General features: G+C 38.6%; 1 protein-coding gene across 6 annotated transcripts in view; it reads right to left on the bottom strand.

Moving 5' to 3' along the window:
* Positions 1–1,387: 1,387 nt before the first annotated feature.
* Positions 1,388–16,569, bottom strand: part of CAPRIN2 (caprin family member 2) — a 37,015-nt gene continuing 21,833 nt past the window's right edge. For 3 of the 6 annotated variants that reach the window (XM_076340691.1, XM_076340685.1, XM_076340715.1), the window contains 11 exons: positions 15,329–15,460; positions 15,049–15,136; positions 14,278–14,333; positions 13,527–13,628; positions 11,704–11,814; positions 10,914–11,066; positions 7,720–7,903; positions 5,880–6,065; positions 4,585–4,685; positions 3,754–3,820; positions 1,388–2,305 (listed from right to left, as the gene is read on the bottom strand). In XM_076340691.1, the coding sequence (XP_076196806.1) occupies positions 1,737–2,305; positions 3,754–3,820; positions 4,585–4,685; positions 5,880–6,065; positions 7,720–7,903; positions 10,914–11,066; positions 11,704–11,814; positions 13,527–13,628; positions 14,278–14,333; positions 15,049–15,136; positions 15,329–15,460 (1,749 nt within the window). In that variant the 3' untranslated portion in view covers positions 1,388–1,736. The remainder of the gene's footprint in view (positions 2,306–3,753; positions 3,821–4,584; positions 4,686–5,879; positions 6,066–7,719; positions 7,904–10,913; positions 11,067–11,703; positions 11,815–13,526; positions 13,629–14,277; positions 14,334–15,048; positions 15,137–15,328; positions 15,461–16,569) is intronic. The other 3 variants (XM_076340727.1, XM_076340698.1, XM_076340706.1) reach the window with 2 other exon arrangements.

The raw sequence follows: 16,569 nt of genomic DNA, 5'->3' as shown, positions 1-16,569 counted from the left end.
ATTCCCATATTAATACACAAGGACACTTAACAGTTTGAGCAAAAAAGCACTAGTTAAACTCCTACCACTTAGCCTCTGAGAGCATTCTAGAAATAAGCCTTTTTATTGGCTAAAGTCAGAATTAGCATGTCTAAAAATACAGGCTTAGTATTCAATAGTTAAGGCTTGATATTTTTGTCCATAGTGGTAAAAACTAGGTTCCCTAAAGCTTTATCCCCAATTTCTCATCTCAGAACTTGCCAAAGGAATTAAACCAAGACTTGAAGCATGATCACCCTCTAAAAATCTGTATGGAATAAAACCAAGGTCTTTATGGCAGTAACTTTATGAAGTCATGCCAGACAACTTGTTTTGGCATCTGCATGGTAGCAGGGGAGAACTGTTTAAAGTTGGAAGTTGTGAAACCAGTTACCAAGAAACAGCAGCTATCAGGTCTAAAGGATATTCCATTTAGGTTTTTTAACTTTCATTTAGATAAGCAGATAGCTGAACTGCTTTTACTTTGCATAGTTCTAGTTCTTCCTTAGATATACCAGTCAGGCTTTTGCACTAGCTACTTTAGTACACTCAGATACAAACCATTGAAGCTTTTAGAAGTAGAAAGAGCCAGTGACCTACAGTCTTCTTACAGGTTCATACTTCCATTTTAAACATTGAAATGCTTTATAGTATTTGACATGCTGCAGCTTAAACAAGGACATACATCATGGCTTTTCAGTTCTCAGGCCAGAGGAGATTGCTGAAGACTGGTCACACAGCCCTATAGCTGTAAGAAAAGAGTTTCATAAATGCTTCCTAGCATTCGTATTCAGGTTTGATTTAAAATGCAAGCAGCAGGCTTCAACTACAGATACGAAGTTCCTCAGCAGTTCCCTGAAAGGAGGAGATGAATCAGATTGTAATGTCAAGTTTAAGTCTCCTGGGGGAGTGAAGCTGTACATGTTTGTACTTCACAAGGGTCAATTTTAACTTTAAAATATATCGCAGCTGAGTAACAAACAGTGTGAGCCAGCCCTTCAGTGACTGTTTTGAGGTTTAAGAATTCCAAGTACATCACTACTGAAGGACAGGTGGTGTGACAAAGCTAGATTTTGACAGGATATGCATTTATAATAAGTAGTCCTAATGAAGTACATAGCTTTTCACTTCTAATTTCATGACCTGTTGGTTAAAAAGGAAGCAGGTATGTAACTAAATCTTGAATTCATTTTGATCAAGGGAACACTCTTGAGAATGGCATCAAGCAAGAACCCCTTTTAAACAATACAGTTTACTCTGAATTGTTGAAGATCAGTTCTATGTAATAGCACACATGTACACCCCCACATCAGGAATAAAGCTCAGTTTGATATATTTTAAAAATAAAGACCACTGGCAAGATTAATACTAAAATGCATATTAACTTGTTTTATTGAGGCACAACAAGGCATTGTGAATAGCCCATACTTGAGGCAATCAATAGTGTAGTAAGCTGGACATTAATACAGTTTAGGGTAAGTGCAAACAATATACATTCACAGCTTTACTAGCAAGGCTACATCACAACTGATAAAGTGCCAAATTAGTGCTGATTCAGTACCCCAATTCCATGATTTCACCTTGCACAACAGGACCATCATTTCCCCCAATAATGGAACCACATATCTTCTATAAAGTCAGTAGTAAGTGCAAAGCTAGTCCCACCCCCCTCCACCAAGGTGTTTGGAGCAGCTCTTTTGTAAACATCGCACTGGATTTTAGTCCTGATAAAGGAGGTATCCCGAAAAGGTGGAGTATTTCCAGCTACTTCCATAGATGGCTCCCCGATGTAGACGCAGCCAGATCTGATCTCCCTGGAACAGCTGCAGGACTGCATGGTTACTAGCTGTTTCGTGATCAGGAGCCCCATCATTTGCATATGCTGACACTAGGACCTCTTCATTCTTCATGAGATTCACATACAGGGGAACATTTACAGCCAGTTTCAGCATGTGGAAGATGAAGACATATGTACCATTCACTGGACAGTTGAACCTACCAAGCTGGATATCAAAAGTTTCTCCAAGGTTGTTCAGCAACAGATCAAACACAATTGGCTGGTCTAGAGTTCCAGGAGCCAAGTTAGATGTTCTAGCGGCAGAGAAGGCAACTCTCATCTGCTGCGGGAGGGGGTAGACATGCACTGGTAATATGGTGGCAGCTTGGCTCGTCACTGGCATATCAACAGGGGTGATGCTGCGGGAGTCTCCCTGTCCAGAGTCCCCACTGTTAAAGGTTTCATTGTCTCGTTCTGGACTGCTCACCTGAGAGGAATCACTCCACCCTGCTGTTAAAGATCATCAGCAATGATAAATAAGTATTATAACAGAAGGAGACCCTTAAACCTGCAGGCATGATCTTAAGCAGCAAGTGTATAAGCTTTGCAACAGCTTTGACAACTTCCTGTAGCTGAAAGACAAAGGACCCCAGTGAGAACAGAACTTTGAAGCTGGTTTAAATTCATCACTCACAGCAGTCAGCAGGATGGACCATAATTTAATTTTTTCATACTTCAAGTAGGAGAGGGCACTAGCTTGGAATAGTTTTAGCTTTAGTATTTGCCACATACATATATTACCATAAAAAGCATATGCTAGCTTCTGAGGGGAGATAAAATATAATCTCTGAAAAAAATTGGCAGGATTACTAAAAGCCAAGTAGTCATTTAGTCACCTTCAAGACCTGAATTTGCACTTCAAGTTACCTCAGTACTGTTCTTCTGGAGCTGCATTCTTAGTAGGTCATATCAACTTATGATGCTAGAATATTTTAAGTTTGAAGAACTAGGATTGCTTTTAAGCTTTCTGCATCCCGCTCCCCAAAATGGATATTTGAGAAGATAAACAGCTTCAAGTTAAAAGGGTCTAGAATGAAAACATTGATAGATCTAAGAAATTTAAAGCAGTCACCCCCAAGTTTCAAGCCACTGTTAATTCCACTGGAAAGGAACACCTTAAGATATCAAAGTGAAGTTGCTACTGATATCTTACTGACATCTACTGTTAACTCACCACAATCTCACATTTCTTTTAATTCTCTTCTGAAGTATATTCTGTAAGTCCTGCCTGACTGAGAGATGACCTGCTTTATCTTGAGTTTCCATGATACACCATAATTTCCCTTTATTCTTCAAAGAAGTGATCTATAGTTACTATTTATCTTTCTTTTCACCTATAGCATTTAAGTCCAGCTTTTTCCAGGATTAAATCATCTTGTTTACTTTTCAAAATACATGCTATTCATGCTTGGATTGAAACAGCTAGTTTTATATATTTCTTTAGGTTTTGTATTCCAGCATGGAAGTACAGAGTAAACCTGTATTCCCAAACTTCTATTCGTAGAAAAAGTTAAAGTTTCTGGGATCTGATAGCTCACCCAGAATCAGAGGAGACCATACAATTAAGGGATGAAGCCAAATGCAACATGGGAACCACCCTGTGTTTATTTCCTGGTCCGTTTATTTGGGAAGAAAGTTCAGTAAGGTACCATTGTGCCAGAACTTTGACATGTGAAGACACCAAATTGAGAGGTGACATTAAGTCTGCTTCTATGCAATGCTGGTGGTCTAAGAACAGTATTTCAGCTTTCATCTACCTTAGTTAATTTATACCAAGCTTGATCTGTTTTATCAGTGATAGTACACTTTTTCCTCACTATTCATGGTAACACTCCACTTCAGCATCTGCTATGCCCAAGCACATACATGTTCCACTGAGGACCTGATGTTAACCTTACCTCTTGAATTTGCTCGAGGACCACTAGTTATCCCACCTCGTTTATAGCACTGCTGGTAATTCACATCCTAAAAAGAACAGAAGTATTAGTAAGATTGCTATAGGCAAATCTGAAAGCAAGTGGGACTACCAAATAGAGTATTTTTTTCTTTTGCACAATTAATTCAAGTTCTAGAATAAACAATGATGGAGTTCAGAATTAAGATGTAGATAAACAGCCTTATTTATGGAAAATTTACTTTTACAATAGCTTGTATAAAATTAAAGAGCTATTTCAATGCCAGTTCTAGCAAGTTAGCTTCTGAACTATACATTCAGTTCAGTTCATTAAGCATTACCTTAAATCTCAGGTCTGTTACAAGTCTGAGTCTGTACAGATGAATATATTTCATTTCAAAGCTAAAGACCCTCCTCCCACCAGGAACCTTTGCTTTCTTAAACATTGGTGGTTTTTTTTCCTAACCACATTCTCAGTAATCCATTTAAGAGTGTTATTTTATACTACAGAGGCATTGAGGACTAACTTTAAAACCCATGGTAAAACAGACTCATTATGCCACATCTTATTTGCCATCTGTTTGCATTTTGGAGATTCCCTTCAGACTAAAATCAACCTGTCATACAGACTTGTTATCTGTCTGAACTGACTTCCTATTTCAACTGCTGTCTGCTGTTCCAAAAAAAAAAAAAGAGTTTCATCTAGGAAACAAAACTAAACTCTAGCTTCTAAAGAATACCGCACCTGTTAGGATAATGAAAAGCTACAGTATTAGAAGACTTATCTCCCATACAGTGCTCAAGAAGGCTACTGGAAACAAAAGTCAATGCTTACCCTCTGAGAATATGGCATTCCAGCATAATCTCTACCAGGGAACTGCAGCTGGCCATAGCTGCCATTAGTTATTGAAGGTGAGCCTCTGTAAGCATCAAAACCTGTTCAAATAAGGTTGATTATTCAATATTATTCATGGTTTGGTTTACAAGTACAAGTCCAGAATATGACGAGCTCCCTTTTGGCAATTACCATTGTATTACATTATGAATTACACATCTATTCCTTCTTTCAGAGTCTCACTACTCCTGTAAAGAATGCATTTCATTAGCTACTCTGAACTACCCAATGTATGTATCAAAATTACATGTTTAGAAGTATTAACATCAGACCTTAACAATTGCCTGTTTGATGTTAATGGGACTTCACAGAACAGCTGAAAAATTTGCTAGATCCAGAGACAGGATTTAGCAGAATTAAGAAATGCTTTCTTTTGCTACTACAGATGCTTAGCTATGACTGTTACATTTAACTACTATAATATTTAGCATCTTTAGCTATTAGACTAACTACCAAACACCTAACTGCAGGTAAGGTAGAACTACATAACTCGTTTTCTGGTACATGTTCCTACAAGGTATTGAGCAGTCTCAGCCCAATAACTGAAACAACTTCAATGACAGACTAAGTGCCCTTCCACTTCAAAATGAAATAAGGTGGTTGATAGCTGTGGCCTAAGTTGGTGTCTGCTGAGAGTCAGCTGAAACTTTCTATAGTACTTCAGCTAGCAGCAGAATAGCAACTGATTTGCAGAGACCAAGCAATCCTTCTCTTAAAACCCTTTGGTTTGTTATTAATCCAGAAGGGCTCTCAACTACCAGGAACCTCTCCCCCCATCCCAGTTTCTGCTGGTAATATTAAAGCCAGCAGTGCTTAGCAAAGGGTATCTTGTTTTGGGCAAATACTGCAAGTGACATCTGAAGAGAAAATACCTGCCCAGAATGTTAGCAAGACAGATGCCAAGAGAAAGAATAAAGGGGGTAAAAAGTTCAGAAGGGTATATGAAATAGCAAGCAGAAAAGTCTATACAATTACATACTTTAACATATTAGTGAAAGTTTCTGCTTTCATAATTCAAAATGCTATGAAATTGCTCTGCCAGTTCACCTGACACCCAAAGTACAGGGACTACAAGTAAGAGTCAGAATGAACTTGCTTAAATTCTACAAAGGAAAACCCCATTCTCTGCACATTGCTCTTAAAGTTGTTTTAATTTAATACCATGTTGTGTTAAATCATGTTCTAGTGTTACTATATTAGATTTTTTATTTTTTAAGGTGGTAGTACATACATACCTTTGTACCCACCAGGGGAACGATACGAATTAGCCAGTGACCTTCCACCTCTAGCAGATCCTCTGACAGACCCACGACTGTTAAGGTAAGGCTGAGGCGGTCTGGGAATAACATTAGTCTGTGCTGGATAAAAGGCAAGGCTACCATTGCTAACAGGAACAGCTCCATCAGGTTGATAATTCACTGCTTAAAACAGAAGGCACAGATTAATTCAAAGCTTTTATAACTGTAATAAGTTACCACACCTAGAAGCAAGGGCAGCATTAGGAAGTTCAGAGACTGATTAAGCTGCTCTGAATATCCTGTTCTTGTGCCACTTCATTACTCCAAGTAAGTGGGGATCCTCCCCTTTGGTCTGTAGAGTGTAATGCTTGTTAAAAGTATACTGTAGACAGCCCAGGCTGTCAGTGTAAGCCTCTAATGCATTCAACAAGATTCAGTTGCCTAGGTCAGAATAAGCTTGCTAGCAGCATCAAGAAAATAACCAAGCTAGAATAAAATCAAGTAACACCTGATTAAGAATTTTCACTTAGAACCAATACTGTTCTACTAGCAAGACCTCAGTGGTCTATCTGATAAACTAGGTCACCTCAGTGTTGACATCCTTCAAAGTGACAAGAGAAACTCAGTCTTATCTACATAGCAATAAGACAACTGTGGAAAGCTAGATATTTGGGTTCATTCTCTTCAGACATTCCTACCACATGTTATTAGGCAGTTCAACCCCAAGCAACAGGTATTCAAGAATACTTTTCACTCACAGGGTGGTTGAGTGGTTAGCTTTAGATACAGGATACAGACATCATAACCATGAATGTGTTTCCACAGGACCATGCTTTATATCAATCTGAAAAGCTTAAAACTGATCCAAGAGTGACAGTCTAAACCCCTTTCCAAAGTCTGTGCAGAACCACTGCACAAGATTAATCAAAAAATCATGATGTTCCATCAAAAAACTGTATAGAAGGCTGATCACCTGTAGTCTCAGTGATGAGAAGAAGCATTCAAGCTAACCATGCTTTCCTGACTGCTGCTTATATTGTTCTTTGGAGCTCTTAATCTTCATATGTCTCACTGACTTCACACAGTATCAGTCTATTTCTAGTATAATTCCTATCAAGATTCCCCTGGCAGAAACACAGTAGTTTTAAATTACCTTGAGTCACTTGATTAGGTAGTCTTATAAATCCACATCCCTAATTGTCAGCTTCCTTTCATCCTGGAACCTGTTTCAGGCATATTTAGGGGCTAGTTTCACTTCAAATTTAGTATCAGCTATACAAATTCACCTGGTACAGTAGCTGAATGTCAAGCAGGTCAGTTGAGCTAAATAAGGCAGCTCAAGACCCCTCTTATCAGAAGTTTAGTATTCCTCAAGTCAGACTGAAAACTCATCCCGACTTTCTTATTTAGCTTTCAGCAACTCCCAGCACTAGACAGCACTAGTGTCTATTACCAGAGACCAATTAATGGTTCCAAATAAGAGTATTTCATCATTGCTTCAGCTCCAAGCAAACAATTGTTTGACAAGTATCACTGCATACTTGAATTTCCACCTACTGGGAGATTCAGGCATATAAGTGACACTGTCCATGCAACTAGCATAGAAACTAGTTTGAAGCAGCCTTTCATCCTGCTAGCAGTTTTGAAGTTAGGGTTACATCAACTCTAATCTATTTGATGGTATGGTATGTAAACCTAATGTTAACGGGTGCTATTAACAGTGCTTAAGAATTTCACTGAGTCAAAAGAACTCACAGCACATGTTAATGAATTAAAATACTACTACAACCTGAAGATCTTTAAAGACTTGAAATACAGATACAAGTACAGTTCTCACCTGAAGACAGAGATTCTTGTGAAAGAGAGGTTTGTTCTGCAACATGAGAAGACTGCAATTGGCATTGAGGAGGAGTCTGTGTACTTGCTGTAGAGAAACTCTGGTTATATCCTGCTGAATATGAAGACTCCTCTTTAATTTCCTGGTCTTTACGCGGAGGCAGTGGTGCATTCACTTTAAATACCTACAACATATTTCAAGACAAGTGCTTAACACTACCAGCTAGAGTCACTGCCTAATGCCACCACCCTGCTATGCCATGGTTTAAATCCATATGCCTAGATCAGTTTCTAGATTATTTCGAAGAAACAGTTGGTGTTCAAGAACATTGTACTTCAACCCATCCTTTTCCCTCTCAGTAGACTTACAGAACTTACTCCTGTTTATGTAGCTGCTATGCAAGAAACATGCTTGATTGACCATAGCTACCACATTTGATTAACAGAACAGCTACCATACAATATGCTATTTTCCTTCTATGGGAAATCCACTGTTAAATTCACAGACTACCTGTTCTACAGCTTTTGACCTGAAGCTGGGACAGCCTATACCAAGATGAGATATTCACATTTGGGAAGAATTTGGTTCTTTATACATGTCTTGGAACCTGATGCAACACTAATATGGCAGTTGAGTGTATATTAGACAGCCTTCACCCCTTTGGTAGATTAAGCCTCAACTTTCCTACTCGTTTTAAGTTCCCTCAGACTGAACATGTAACCTAAGTAACAGTCTTGTAATTCAAATTTTAATGTTACAGCCTGGGCAGTAGGGTGGTGCACAGATATTACTGTTAAATCTAATCAACCAGAGTTCAGTCACTCCAGTGACTGTACTGCTTTATAGCCAATAACCCCAAATTGCCGGAATTGACACTACCAAAAGTGACAACTAGTATCAAGATCAAATAGGAAAAGAAGTGTATTTTGAGTAGAAGGATCTAAATTTCACATGAAGAGCTGTCAGCAGTACTGATACCGAGTCTAGAGGTGTATCTGATCATTTTCCAAGACTATAAACTGTCTGAAGACAGACCAGGGCAAAACTACAGCTAGATGCAAGGAACAGCTTCACAGCTTGACAATTCTTGTCATTTGCAGAAGCCTCTATAATTAAAATGGGAAATGAACACTTTTCCAAGGGTCAAGAAACCAAGTATTGCCTCTAAGAGGGAGCCAGCACAGAAATCCCTCATGATACTGAAGTGTTGAGTATAAATTTTGAACCATTATAAAACAATACAAATTCTTTTTTTTTTACTTTACCAGATGAAGCGATCAAAGTGCTCCAAAGCAATCCTCTTTCTAAAAGAAATTTGAGGATGTTGTGCAGTTAGGCTGTCAACATCCTGGAGTATTTGTAGCAAGTGGTCTACTTTTTCCTACAGTGAGGTTTACAGGTGGAATTCTAGTAAAGGACTAGGGCTACAGATAGGATCTGCCTTTAAGCTTCCATAAGTACAATAGCAGCAATAGATGTTCAGACATCTGAGGACATGTAATCAGATGCTTCCATTACTGTCACTGTACTACCACTGTTTGGCAAGGAACCATCTGACTCCTGGCTATCTACTGAAATTCAATGGCTGTGTTTTCCTGGCAGCAATGAGAATCTAAGCAGTGTAGGGAAGAAGAAAACCCTGCACTACAAAGTTAAAGACTGCTACCACTACCAGAGGCATTAACATCCTAGTGAGTGACAGATGTTTGCCAGTTTGACCCAAAAAAATGTCAAGAGAAATCTCAAACATTTAACATCTCTGAAAACACCACAGCATTAATTCAAGTGAACTTTCAGTGGTACCTTTATGATCAAAAGCACTCTGAACACAGACACTAGGTTCAGATACAATCAGAATGACTGAGACCAAGACTCCATATTTATGTCATTACAGATGCTCATCTTATAGACTGCATCCCCAGAAAGACTCTGGATTCCTTGATCATAGCATGCTGCTATTTCTCCACTTTCATGAAAAATCAGCACCTAGCCACTTAGCATAATTTAAATAGATCTGGCTTAGAAAGAACCACCTCCATTCCACCACTTGCCTTATTTATAGCATATATAAAAATTCTGTACCTCTGAGGAAGGTTCTACTTGAACCTCTTCTAGAAATACAGAAAACCAAGGAGGAAAAAAATCATGGTAGTGATTTACTACAGACCACACCAGGATGTCACAGATGTTTTAGTCATTAATTCCCATGCTTTGAAAGGCTATTAGCTACCTTCTGCCAAATACTACTAACATTTGTCTCAATACTGCAAGATGCAGATTGTCCAGCAAGTTGTGGAACTGCACTAGTACATTTGTTGAAATGGACAATGCCTTTGGAGAATCTCAATGACCTCTTTCTAAGCTTGCTTTTCAGCAAGAACATTAAATGAAGGTTTCTAGCATCTTCTGAAGAAGGTATCAGAGGAGTAAATAAGACCAAGTACAGGGAAGGGAACATTAATAACCAAATGGAGACCCTTCCTCTGCATCCCTCTAAGCTTGCACCACAAATTACCAGAGAGTAGCAATATTAGTAATGTTAGAGAACATTAGTAATGATGTATGGCCTGAAAAAATAGTATCTATTTGCAAGAAACACCACTCAGTCTGTGTGGACTATTCCCTAGGCACCTCTATTGAGTACTTGTTAGTGAGATAGGATAATGAGCTACACCAGTCTTTATAAAGGACACATTTTCCATGATTCCAATGGACTGAGTTTTACCCCACTAAAGCAAACAGTTTAAAAAGCAGCAAGACAGGTTCAGGCTTCAGAAAGCTTTTAGTCCTAACAGCTATATACTTCAGGATTCCCTCTCTCCTCTGCAGTCTTTATTTGAAATTTATGCAGAAGAACAGTTTAAGTACAGTCAACTTTACCTTGGGGCACAGCTATAAATCTGTTGATTTCAGGTCTGACTTCTCCCTCTTAGTTCCTTGAGGCTACTAAGATATCCCAGTATTAGATTTTGGGACTATACAGAGCAAAACCAGGATCTCTGTTCTTAGATGATCTGTTTTAAGTTCTGAAGGCATTGGAGAAGCAGAGTTCTAATCTAGGTTTAACATTAAAACTTCAAAACGATCTATCAAGTTCTGTACTATATCAAGAGGAGCCAGTTCCCCAGTATTAGGACTAAAGTTATTAGCATTATTGTCAATTATTCTTCTGTGGCCTCAGGTTGCATACTTACAGTCTGCATAGCCTGAAAGGGAGCTGCTGTTATTGTGACAGAACTGCTACTTGCTGGAGGAGACTGAAAGCTTTGCGCTGGTGGTACTGGCGACATGGAGGTGCTTGAAGTAGGCAATGGTGACTGTGGCTCACTTGGGAGGGGAATAGTTGCCTGAGGGAAGAACAAATGTAATGAAAGGTCACTTGATAGTTATCAGGCAGTAACAGAAGCAGTTAATTTGTTCTAAAGCCTAGACTGACAGAAGTCAGCAGTTTCTACAGGATGACATTTGGACATAGTAGAGCTACCAAATAGCTTTTGCTTACAATTTCAAATCTTGCTGTGCATCCTCAGCAAACAGTACTTCTATTGCAGTCTCTGCTGATTAAGTGAAATGTGCCTATGAGGTACTATACATACCACTCATTGTAATAATTTCACAATAAAGAGACATTAGGTATTTTTTCCCCACCACTAAGGAAACATAGAATGCCTTCTGTTCCATTTATTGGAAGATGATTCTCTGGCTGATATTAAAAGTGACTTCTCTTTTCCAGAGGAACTCAGGAAGCTTAGGGGGTTTGATTTTTTCCCTCCAAACTTAATTGATTATGTTTCAGATTAGAAACAATGCTGAGTTGTCCAGACAAAGCATTAACCAGCATTAAGTCTCATCTGTGCAGACAGCAAAGTGAAGTGTTGATTTAGAGCACCGCTATTTACAGGAATCAGAAGTCAAAAGGAATGTAAGGCTCTAGACATTTCAGCAACCAATATACTTACCTTACCTGTATTTGTGATAGCTCACCTGGGTAATTTCTATCTTTTTAGGTATCAGTGGCTCAGAAATACGTGAACTTGTCTGATACAGTGGCTGGGAAGTATATTTCTCAGTCTCTTGAGAAAGCGATGCTGATGCCTAGAAGAAGCCATACATGCACCTGCTATTACAAGAAGTATTGCAGAAAGCACAAATTTCTGGTAGAGCTATGAAAGACCAGTGCATAAGCTGAAACAAGTAGATTTTGGAAAACCATGACATGCATTAAGTCCAAAGTAAGCGTACTAAATAGTCATCTTAACCAAAAGCTTCAAGTAATTAGCTTTAGAGATTCAGACTTAGAGTACCCTTCTTACACAAGAAGTTGTACAACTAGCCCTGCAAAGTCAGATAATTAAGAACTGTAGATTGCTTCAAGCAGGTTTTTTTTTTTTTACAATGAAGTCTGTGACACACACCTGTCTCATTGAATTAAATGGAAAGACATCTCTGATGTTAAACTTCTGGTAAGCTCTGCCAAACAAGGCTTCAGAGTCAAACTTTGTTTTGCTTTTGCAAAAAAGTTAGCTCACATTTGTAATGCTAAGTTTCTTAAACTTAGATACACAGCCTAGGGCTAAAGACTACCAGTCCCATTCTCACCATATATACCATCATTGGTGCAGACAGAACTGCACTTGCATACCACAAGAGTGCACTGTCACCAGGGAGTGTATTCCCCAGTTGTGCTGGGACCAAACAAAGCTTATCTACTGCTTTCCATGAGAAGCAGGACTGGAAAAGACAGACCACACTTCAAGCCTAAGGGACTAGAGATATGCTGGACACAAGCAACCCTAATTCCAAACAGTAAGTTTGCAAAAAACTCAGAACATTCCACTAAAGCAGATGTTCTACATTATAGCACAGCACAAGTCTCCTGGATACATATTGAACAGCAAAATTATTTAATCCTTGTCAGCACAAGAATTCTTACAATGCTGTAGAAGTGAGAGGAGGTATCAAGAACCAGGCCAAAACTGCTGATTCAAGAGGCAGCAAGACTACATCCCTGTCAAGACTGTTATATTCAACTATACAGTATATTAAGGAATAGAGTAAATGCTACATGCACAGTATACTGATAGCATGTACATCAGCAAAAAAACCCACTTAAAGCATGAACATTTCCCCATTATAATCTACATACACTGTATTAGAGTCCAACAGGTAAGACCCAGCTGTGTTCCTGAACACAGCAACACTTAGCAAGAGATCTTTAAGACAGTGATCTATAAAAATTTAAATGCTATTTTCAGCTCTGAACAATATTTGAATGCTAGTTAAATCTTCAAGTGCACATAAATACAGCTAAGAAAGTAAAGTCTGAGGTCTTGGCTGAACATCAGGAAGTCAGATTCCCAGTATTTCTTCAGTTAGTGCTTGAGAGAACACATCTCAGTCTTCAGCTTACACAGAAGTCTGCTATTTCATGACAATATCCATCCCAATTTATGCATCCTCTATGTTGTCATTAGAGGTAGTATTCTACACTAACCAAAGCAAATATTTGTATTTGCTGGTATGTTCCCACAAAAATATGCACCACACTTTCTAGCCCGCATTTTTCATCCCACACCCTTCCCATTTCAAGGGGCAGACTGTTCACTTTGCATTCATGCAGCATTAGGAAGACTCTTCTAACCATCTTTAAGTATTCCAGATTGTAGGCTATACTATTGCTGTTACTTGCATTCTGTCCCTGTATGTTGTTCAAGAATAGTTATTCAGGAGAGGCCCCACCACAGCTTTCTGTTAGGGCTGGCTACCACACAGATCTTTGAATGCCAGTGAGCCCCAGGGTCTATTACCTGTGGTGTCACCAAGTCTTCAGTTTCAGAGCCAGAAAGAGTCTGCTCAGCAGATGCTAGGGAAGTATTTGAACCATGCAGTGTCACAGACGAAGCAGCAGCCTTGCAAGAAGAAAAAAATGAGATAAGGTTTTGAAAAATTATCTTAAATGTTTGGTTTCACTGAAAATAACACTCTGGGTATTTCCACGTAAACCTCAGAATGAGGCAGGAGCTGAAGTGCTTTGACCAGTTAGCCTAAGTTTCTTCAGAATTCTTGTTAGTGGCAAAGAAACCTACTTAAAAGCCAAAGTAGCAAGACATGCAAGCACAGTAAGTGAATTTAAGGTTCACTTAACCATGGCTGCCAAAGCTTGAAATACTGTATCTTTGGCATAAGTGAGGATCTCAAAGATGAAGACATGCACTATCTAGGAAAGCAGCAGCATGTTCTCCTGCACACAACTATTAGCTATGACTTGAATCTATGGGTTAAATATTCAAACTACCACAGCATGTCTTCAACATACTGTTTTACTTTAAGAAATTTCAAACATTTGTCACTGCTTTTCAAGCAGAAGAGCAGCCAGCTTTATCAGCATTTGAATGATCTTAGACTTGCAAGCTACTAAGTTATATGAAATTTGTTACAAAACTGCTGACAAGAAGAAAAAAAACAATTAAAGTACTAAGTCTATTCTAGTGAATAACCTCTGTATCATTCCTTAGCTACAGGCTCTGCCTCTTCAGGGCAGTCCCAACTTCAACTTACTTGAAGGGGCTGTTGAAGAAAATCACTCTGACTTGGCAGTTTCTGTTCTTTTGAAGCTGTAAAAAAAATGTGTTAAGCAACATTTACTTTTAAATTCAAACACTACATATAGTTTCAGTGTGCAGTTCTACTTTTTGAAAACATTCGGTGTATGAAGATGCACACTATTTTTAGTGTATGCACTGCAAACATTTACTTAGCATCAGTAAGCTACACCCAATTGAAAACTTCACTTCTTTGTAAAAAAGGACAGGTAATGTCAATGATAGAAATATTTCTACCACAATAGAGATACCCACTTTCCAGATTAAAAGAAACAATATTTAATAAACTGGATAACTGTGTTTTACAGCCCAAGAGCCACCCAAACAATTATTTAACATGGTCCATTGTAGAAAGTTCCAATTTTCTAAACTTAGCTAGATAACTGCTCTTTATCCTGAGCTCATTCACAGCTTTGTCTATATACACCACATCTAGACAAGTTTGTTACACAGATACAGCATGTCAGTTCTGCAGCTAGGTTCAGATGCACATGCCAGCCAGTGATTACACAAGCATTCCATTTCCAGGCAGATGCACCAACTTAAGCCACCTCCAGCAACAAATAAGCAGGTAAGTGGCTCAAGATGCCTTTTTTTTTAATCAGGCATTGGTATTCTTTATAATTAGACAAGCTGTCTTCACCATGTCTACTGATATACAGCTCAAGCAAACCCTGTTAGTGTTTGCAAAAGCTTACATTTGATTTACACTTACAGTATTACCTACCTACAGGACTACTTGCTGGAGTAACTGAAGGTGGTTGGGATGAACCAATGGCACTTGGTGAAGCTTTATCAAAATCCAGAATGGACTCCTTTTGAAAGATCATCGGTTGGGAGAAAAAAGTTAAACTCTAGATACAAATGAAACATTCTCATTTGACAAGTTGCTGTTAGCTAATTAGAGCTAGATTCATTCATTCAGTGCAAACACACATTGTCAGCACTGTTTTCCCTAACTCAGTAGGAATTGGAGCTTTGTGCTACAACAGCAGAGAAAAACATACTTGCATGAAGTTGTAAGTCCCTTGTATCTGAGTCATCAGATCCTGAAGTTTTTCCCTTCTCAACACTGGATCTTTTGGAAGAGTTGAAGTAGAGCAAAATTCTGCAGCTGGCTGATGTACAGGTTTAGGCACCTAATAAAGAAAAGATATTACATCTAATACCAGAAGCAAGACAAGCTGCCTTATTCAATATATTTCCAGAGCAACCTGTAGGTGTCAGACACCACAGGCCAAGGAATTCTGTGCTGTTATTGATGTCTCCTGAATCAAACTTTCACTTCATTAAAAAGATCAGCTTACTGTTGCCACAACTACTTAAGCCACAGAATTAATTCACTTCATTCTGCACATTTTACTGTAAGAAACTGAAGACAATAAGTTGCCTGCATTTAGCACAAAATTAGGCACCTCCATCCAAGGAAATCCACATATTTAAGTTGAAGGCCAGAACAAACTTAATCAAAGCTGTATCACTCAAGGTTTAAAACATACTTCCTCCCAGTGAAGTCCATGTCAGTAAGTACAAATCTTTTATTAGGATGGATTTCCAGACATTCTGAAGAAACTGCACCTAAGAGATACATCGCAAGCACATTACTCAGTATTAGACCAAAGTGTTTCCACTAACTAGCCAGATACTCTCAATGCACCAGCTCCTGCAGAAAGTATTACATTAAACCTTTCAAAGTTTGGCATGAAAAATACACCTGTGCTCCCACATGGGAGCCTAACTTTGTAGCTAAATAAGGACTTCTGCAGGGCCTTACTACTCCTTGATTGTTTCAAATGGTCCCTTAACAGTTCATCACAACTGGTTCTCATTTCACTTTTAAAAGAGGGAAATGGCTTATCAGAGAATAGGCAAGTCTAAGGTATTAGAAAAATCATGATAGTAAACTCCTTAAATAGCAGAAGCCCTGTTATTTACAGAGTGACAATAATATTAGACTGTCTAGATAGTCTAACATGTCTTTTGAAAGCAGCTTGGGGAAGAGGTAGGCTTGTTATAAGTATTTTAAAACCATAATTTTTAGTGATTCTCTAAAGCTTTGCTGTTCTTATGCTTGTCTATGCAGCTAGAGGGAGGCAAATCTGAAGACATTAAGTAGTTGCATTATTTCAACTGGCCCAAATGTTGAGACACACAGGAACACATGAAAGCCTTTACTTTCCTACAGTACAAACATTTATCTTTCTAATAGGAGGTTACTACTTTAATACACCATATAGCAGTATAGTTG

This window comes from Aptenodytes patagonicus, chromosome 1, assembly GCF_965638725.1.
Source record: "Aptenodytes patagonicus chromosome 1, bAptPat1.pri.cur, whole genome shotgun sequence".
NCBI lineage: Eukaryota > Metazoa > Chordata > Aves > Sphenisciformes > Spheniscidae > Aptenodytes > Aptenodytes patagonicus.
Note: the sequence above shows the minus strand (reverse complement) of the source record. Positions and strands in the feature narration are given on the sequence as shown.